Consider the following 7,363-nt stretch of genomic DNA (forward strand, 5'->3'; position numbering starts at 1 on the left):
ACCCGCACAGAAAATGACACAACACCTTGCCATCTAAGCTACACTGCATTTACAAGGATAAACACACTCTGCCTAATTCACATATCTCCACAATCTCCTCCTTTCACATCCTTCCAAAACCATTAGAAAAAGGAAAGAAAGAAAACAGTTTGGGAAGTTCACTCCGAGGTAGAGAGAAGGGATACTGTGGTATGATGAAGATTGTCGCAGAATGGATGATCTTCTGCAGTATATCCCTCCCTGCAAATCTTCACTGGATTTTCCAGTACTAGCTGGCTGGTATCCTCGTGGATTTGGATTGTTTCCTCGAAAAAAAGTTATCGTTTGAGTCCATGAACTCGTCATCTTCTGCATGATTGTGTTGATGGCTATAGTTTGAGTTACACCTCAACCATGTTCTGAGGTCTGATGCTTTAAGGCTTTCATCGGCTGAAGAGGATCGTTGGGAGAAGCTACCAAACCCCTGAATCTCTCGTGTTAACTTACGAGCGCTTGCCCTTTATAACTCTCGATCCCCAATTGAACCTGCAAGTGAAACCAAAAAGGTATAAAAATTGGAGGCTACATCCCATAAAATTGTACATTGATTAATTTGTTAATTAGAAACTACACCGACCCTTTCTCATGGACAAACTGGAAGCTAACCATCTCCTTAATGGCATCTTTATCACACTGAAACTCTTCAGCAACTCTTAGAGGTCCATGTGTTATTAGCAGGTGTTCCAATAGAATCTGAGTCTTCCAAGAGACTCCCCAATTTCATCAACCTGAATTGGCAGCCAAGAAGGAACTTAAATCCTTCAGCATAATATAAGTTTCATAGGACAATAGGAGGACAAATAGATTAATCGAATCCCAATAGACAAAATATAAACCTCTTGTGTAGAATGTCCACAATTCTCCAGTAATCATAAACCTCGAAGGCAGCCCGTGAAATAACACCCATGGTGCATGTATCCGGAGCCCAAAGATCTCCATTTGTGATCTTTTCTGTCTAACTTTATGGCGAAAAACGCAACAGATTCAAGACAATTTGAACAAATAAAAGAGTTAATAAATAATTGTATGGCATCAAAATGGTATAAATTAACACAAATGATATGGAATATTAACGTACAGTTAGTTCTGTTGGCGTAACATCAGTTAGCGCCAAACGAGCAGTCTTGATTTTCTCTTTGAAGAAGAAGGAAGCTTGCCTCTTGAATTCATAGAGAAGAGGGCTACCCATCTTGCTGCTTTTGTTTAGAAGCATAGCCATGTTCTTTGACATCCATGAATGGAATATTTCACTTTGGATTTTCTCCCGGAATTCTCAGTTGTGTACCCATCTTGCTGCTTTTGTTTAGAAGCATAGCCATGTTCTTTGACATCCATGAATAGAATATTGCACTTTGGATTTTCTCCAGGAATTCTCAGTTGTGTACGTAATACATGCGACTGCTCCATCAACAGCAACAAACACCAACTACTCTTTAAAAGTGCATGTTTGCGTATGCAATGAGAGGGAAAAGACATGAAATGTAAGTGAATATTTAAAGATAGAGGAAGTAGAAAGCCTGACTGAGGATTTTGGACAGACTTGGGCTTTGCAATTTGTGGCCACTCACGCCCAAACCACCCTAATGAATGGGCCTCCTATCAGACTTGAAATTAGATATCAGACCGAGCCAGGCCTGTATATATTTATTTGTTCTTTTCATGGTTCAGCCCAGTTATTAGCCTTGTCAACATGGAGCGTGCAGGTTTGGCTTTTCTTTGATCCTGATTCTCTTTCTCAAACCCCCAAACATGTCATCGTCAAGATTAATTATCAGGAACTGGAGCACACAAAATCTATGACCTTAGCCTTTGCTTTTCAGACTTTCACCACATCGTAACCCGTTTCAGGTTTTACATCTTCAGGTGATGAATAATAATTTGCCACCATTAGAAAAAAAGAATGATGCAAGCAGAAATTAAAAGGCCAGAATCAAATTTTTTTTCCGTGTGCCTTTTATTTTCTTGGCCCATTCAGGTTAGGAAAGATAGTGTTTGCTGATGAATTCAATATCAATTTCTGGCCGGTGTTGATTTTGGTTTTGATGACTGAATTTTTGTTCTGATAATGCGGCAGTTGAAGGAGATTTGGATCGTTTGGTTATGGTGTTTTTATTAATCTAGCGATGAAAGATGGCTCTTGTTGATTAACTTTGTCACTGGTAATGAAATAACAAAAAGACGTTGAGAAAAATGAAAGTATTTTATGGTGGAGGTTTGATTAAAAATATCATCCTCACTCTCTTCAACACACTTCTTTTTCTAGCAACTACTACACGTACCACCGCATCAAGCTACAGCCACCCCACTCAAACCTCCAACCTCATGCTAATGCATGGGGCACAAAAGAAAAAAACAGAGCTACTCTGGCTCTAGGTTGTTCTAGTGTCCCATTAGTCGTCTGGGATTTCACAATCGTGATTCGTTTGAATAAGAGCAAAGCTTGCAATAAGATTCTGGATCGTAACACTAAGAACAAAATTAAAATCTCATCCTCTAGACAAGAGCAGCGACAAGAATAAGGGAGCGTCGTGTCATTCATTACAGAATTGTCTACAATCTGCAAAAACGTAATGCTTAATGTGTGCCAACTTATATAAAAATGAAAGGGGCCCTACTAACATCCCCCAGTTTCATATGATTGAATGAACTGCATAATTTGATCATATGATTCTAAGTTCTGAAACAATAATATCATGTTCTTTAAATGGAACGAAAAGATGTGCTCCACAAATAGCATTACAGATTGAAACCGCAGAGTTAGAATCATGTTCATTGCAACAGCGTATTCCATGGTTTTAATACCCTAAGCTTGACTAATCAAGTGCCAGAATCACTCTAGAGCCAAGTACGCCCGAAGATCGCAAAAGTTGTCAAAAATAAAATCCAAAGAAAAGTCTCAGCTGCTAATTTTCCACATTCTAGTTCTATATCCCACGGACATAAGTGCTAGCTCCCAGAGCATGTTGGGAATGCTTAAAAGATTCACCTTGGATCCCGGAATTTCAGACCAGTTTACAGAAATCTCAATCATCGGGATACCAAACCATTTGCATAGGAAAATCAACTCAACATCGAAGCACCATCTGCACAAAGTACATGTTGACGTGTCAGTCCCTGTTAAGAGATTCAGAGCCAAAGTATAAAAAGCAAGCAGAGTAGCAAAGAAAGAAGAAAAAAGGTTAAATCAGAATTCATTAGATTTTATAGTACCCACATAGGGTGATAGTTTGATAGAGCAAGGAGCAACAAGTAACATGTGGGAATATAAATATCAGTATACCTTTGTTTTCTTCTAATGATTTTTAGAAGATAGGAGCAGAAAAGATACAATTACTCGATATCTTTTTAAGAGTTTATACTTGCCTCTTCAGCCGGATGTTTGTGAAAAGCTTTCTGGCAGCAGCCCTGGTGAACATCTTAAAACCACACTGGAATGCATGAAAGACCACATCAAGAAAAAGAAGGCATATTTACAGCATTACTGTATATGATCTTCAAGCTTTGACAAAAAAAACAAAAAGCCTGCTAGTGTCAAACTAACAACCACATATGCCGGCATGAGTAAATACTGCAGAAAATTACCTGTGTGTCACGAATTCCAGAACCAGCAGTCAAGAGAACCACAAGATGAAAGCCTTTCATAAGAAAATTGCGGTACCACTTCCTCTGAGACATGAAGGCAAGCAGATCAACTAAAGGCAATTATAAAATAAGGATTCTGAAGCGAAAAATCAAGAAACATGTGAATTAGTAAGAAGCATCAATAAGACTGAACTGTAGCCAAAGCCTTCTCCTCAAGGTGAGCACGGGAACCAAAGGCAGCAAGTGGAATATCAGATATTCTAAAACTTGAATCACTAGCTGCTGACTCCCCTAAACAGAACTCCTTTCTAGCAACTGCATGGATCTGATAGGTAAAACATTAGATAGTCTGAAGTGAAGTTTCACAATAGCTGAACTACTTCTTTTTCTTAAAAAAAAGAAATTTGCAAGGTTTTACCCACTAGAAAAAGCAACTGCTAAAACGAACCTGATTTTCTAGTTTCTCTAAGTCAGTAACCTTGGTTGCCCCATCAGCATCCAGCATTAAAAGAAGTTCACCACGTGAATGAAGCATGCCCTGTTGTACAATGCTTTCACATAGGTAACAAGCTTCAATGAGTTGTTGTTATGAACACGGGAGAAAACATGGGCCAACCAACAGCATTAAAGCTTACATAGCTGAATCAAAGAACAGCTTAGATTATACTCACTTTTCTAATCGCCTCTCCTTTGCCATGATTTCTACCAAGAAGGATAACCCTTACATTGTCCACTGTGTATTTCTTTACAAAGTCAAAAGCAACTCGTTTTGTCGCATCAGCACTTCCATCATCAACAATCACCACCTGTCCAGAAACTTATCTATTCAGACACTGTAGAGCTAAAGAAAATGCTAGGAACATAACACATCCTCAGTAGTTCATAACAGCAATAACACATGGCAGAACACCAATCACTATATAGTGCTCAAATTTGGTGTAGGTGTAGAACAGCACTCAACAAAAGGTTTTCAGCCTAATTAGTACTTTTTAAAAAATTTAGATGAAAGGGATAAAAGTTAACATCTTGATGGGATGCTTGGTAAGATTCTCTTTTCTTTCGTTTCCAATTACAGTACTGCTACTTTCACCAAAAAATCCTGAAACCACTATCAGAAAAATCTCATTCGTTTGATGATTCTCACAACTGTATGTTATACACTATCATTGATCACTAGCTGTGAAATAAGTCAGATAAACCAGCAGAGTTAAGAATCAAAGGTACCTCATAAGTAAATGACTTGTCCTTTGCTGCACGCTGTTGAAGATAACTACAGAGTGAAAACATAAATAACATTATAATCTTATAGTTTAATTCTATTGCAGATAGTTATCAATCCAATAAACTACTTTATGAGATCTCTACCAGGAAACAATATTCCCCATCTCCAATCCTCATTTTCTATCATACCATGCAGCAAAACAAGATGCGCACACAATGGATTGAGGAAAAAAAATGAACACTCTTTTGCATGCCCAAGTTGCCAACCAACAAGAGCATATTGCTCATGCAGGTACATGTATACAATTGAGTTTCCTTATCACCAAGTTCCTATTTAATGATTGTCTTTGTCTGACTCTATCATTTTTATTCCTTGAATTTTGCATATCAGGAAATGAGAAAGAATAAGCAATCTCCTCTTTTGAGTGGAAATGCAATGCACCTAAAATGCTATAATATTCAGAGCCTCTTCTTCTTGCTCAGTACAGGCTCCAAAATTAAAAAACAAGACCACTATACTACACTACAATTAATCTGCTTCAACCTACTTGATGGTTTCATCAAGAGCTCCTGGAAGTCTATACTCTTCATTAAATGCAGGAATAACCAAAGATAAATATTTCTCGGCCGGATCATGAATACAAGGACATGGAACCTGTAACAAAATGGTTTCAAAAATAGTCAGATTCACTAAAAATCTCGTTCATATTTCATTAGATGGCACTCCACGTATGCTAGCAACATATAATAATAATCTAATTATAACAATCCCACTACTTCCACTTCAAAATAACTCATTTTCTGCAAGGATACATTTCACATTTAAGTGTTAGTGCGAACAATCAAAGCCGAGTGAACCCAAAACACACAACTCGATTTGAGTAAAAAGGGTTATATGTTGGTTCTTTCTTAAGTAACCTAACCAGAAAAGCTTCCCAATTCATCAATTGTAGAGTTAAAATCAATCTAGACACCTCGATAAACAGCTGCAGCATCGGGTCTCGATTAGCAATTCATATTATATAATGCACATCCAAACAAACAAACAAAAGGATAAAATATTCACGCCGTGAAGGTTGTTGTTTCTTCACCATTAAAGTGGCATTTCGTTAATAACATTGGGCTCCTCTATTTCTGTACTTCCTCTACTAAAAAACCTAAAAGGCTAACAAATACCCAAAATTTCCTGCCAATTACCCAACCAAATCCCCAAATTAGGCAAAACAAAACAAACAGCGACAATTAAACTTTTTGAAAGCCAATGAAGCATCTTGATTTTACCTGTTTCAAGGAATTCGGATCCTCGAAGATAGCATGATCATCAACATGCCTAAAGAAAAAAATTAGTCAATGAACACGGATTATATCTGATATCATAAAAACAACAGATTTGATTCATTAGAGAATTGAAAGAAGAGAAGAGGAGATACGTGTTATTGTGTCTTCTTCTATAAGCTTCCGATACGATTGCAGTAAGCAAGAACGAGGCCACGATCAAAATTAAGGCTACCAAGACCTCTGCAATCGTCCATAGCAACCCCATTCTCTTTTAGCTACTGTTTCTCCGCTCTCTCTCTCTCTCTCTCTCTCTCTCTCTCTCTCTGAGTCCTCCACTACTACTTTGACAAACATATTTTCATCACGTCCTTACTCCGCATTCCTCAGTTACAAAAAGAAAAATTGTTAATTAAGAAAATTTATCGCAAGTTGTTCACAAAGTCTGTCTAGCTCAGACGGCGCAAGAACCTTGTGGTCTGAGTTCAAGCCCACGGTGGCGCTCGTATTTTGAGTATCACTCGCAAAACCCAGCGGCGTCGCTTATTGTTGTGAAGCCCACCTTCAGAAGCTTGGACGGAAAGAGATGGGAATACCGGGGCCCAAAACTCCATAATCTTTTGCCACCGGATGGCTATGTTGATCAAATTATATGGTGGGCTTTAAAAAAACAAAAATGCATATTGGTTTTATACGAGAGACCAAGTTTTTCACGTTTTTAAGGTTTAAGTTCCGTTTTTGCAGTGCCAAGTTGCTTTTGTAAAGAAAATAACTTTTTTATTTTAAATTAATTTTTTTATATTTTTTAATTATTTTATTGTGTTGATATTAAAAATAAATTTAAAAAATATATAATTTTAATATATTTTAAAACAAAAAAAATTTAAAAAAACAATTGTTATTGCAATAAGTGTGCTCTAACTTAACCATTTACTTGATTTATTCATTTTTAAAACCATTTTTCAAATCCAAAAAAACAGAGATGATAACACTGGAAAAGTGGAAGTTGTTAATCTATTGTGTTTGAAAGTACGAATATGATTATTTTTTAAAGTATTTTTTATTTAAAAATATATTAAAATAATATATTTTTTATTTTTTAAAATTACTTTTGATATTAACTTATCAAAATGATTTAAAAACACTAAAAAAATATTAATTTTAAAAATATATAAAAAATTTAAATATTTTTAAAATATAAAAATAAAAACTTTTAGTCTTGAGCAAGCACATAAAATTGAAATAA

General features: G+C 36.4%; 2 protein-coding genes across 2 annotated transcripts; both read right to left on the bottom strand.

Annotated features, from left to right (window-relative positions):
- Window positions 1-482: 482 nt before the first annotated feature.
- LOC133696535 (uncharacterized) lies at window positions 483-1,258 on the bottom strand. The gene is made up of 4 exons (XM_062118750.1): window positions 1,118-1,258; window positions 876-994; window positions 617-691; window positions 483-525 (listed from the first exon to the last, which is right to left on the bottom strand). The coding sequence occupies exons 1-4, from the start codon at window positions 1,256-1,258 to the stop codon at window positions 483-485; spliced, it is 378 nt and encodes a 125-aa protein (XP_061974734.1).
- A 1,456-nt stretch (window positions 1,259-2,714) lies between these two features.
- On the bottom strand, window positions 2,715-6,736 carry LOC133697370 (uncharacterized). Its single transcript, XM_062119853.1, has 10 exons — window positions 6,273-6,736; window positions 6,124-6,172; window positions 5,391-5,497; window positions 4,846-4,891; window positions 4,293-4,427; window positions 4,070-4,159; window positions 3,815-3,946; window positions 3,622-3,705; window positions 3,403-3,467; window positions 2,715-3,122 (listed from the first exon to the last, which is right to left on the bottom strand). Exons 1-10 carry the CDS (start codon window positions 6,383-6,385, stop codon window positions 2,936-2,938), a joined length of 1,008 nt encoding a protein of 335 aa, XP_061975837.1. The 5' UTR covers window positions 6,386-6,736; the 3' UTR covers window positions 2,715-2,935.
- Window positions 6,737-7,363: the final 627 nt, after the last annotated feature.

The sequence above is a fragment of the Populus nigra genome, chromosome 6 (genome assembly GCF_951802175.1).
Source record: "Populus nigra chromosome 6, ddPopNigr1.1, whole genome shotgun sequence".
Classification (NCBI taxonomy): Eukaryota; Viridiplantae; Streptophyta; class Magnoliopsida; order Malpighiales; family Salicaceae; genus Populus; species Populus nigra.

Bases quoted from the DNA above. Each gene is read 5' to 3' on its own strand.
- LOC133696535 (XM_062118750.1), bottom strand. From the start codon at position 1,258: ATGGCTATGCTTCTAAACAAAAGCAGCAAGATGGGTAGCCCTCTTCTC. The intron at 995-1,117 runs GTACGTTAATAT...CCATAAAGTTAG, and splicing joins TTACGCCAACAGAACTAACT to ACAGAAAAGATCACAAATGG. The intron at 692-875 runs GTTTATATTTTG...TGGACCTCTAAG, and splicing joins GTGGACATTCTACACAAGAG to AGTTGCTGAAGAGTTTCAGT.
- LOC133697370 (XM_062119853.1), bottom strand. From the start codon at position 6,385: ATGGGGTTGCTATGGACGATTGCAGAGGTCTTGGTAGCCTTAATTTTG. The intron at 3,947-4,069 runs GTTCGTTTTAGC...TTTACCTATCAG, and splicing joins TAGAGAAACTAGAAAATCAG to ATCCATGCAGTTGCTAGAAA. The intron at 3,123-3,402 runs GCAAGTATAAAC...TACTTTGTGCAG, and splicing joins ACAAACATCCGGCTGAAGAG to ATGGTGCTTCGATGTTGAGT.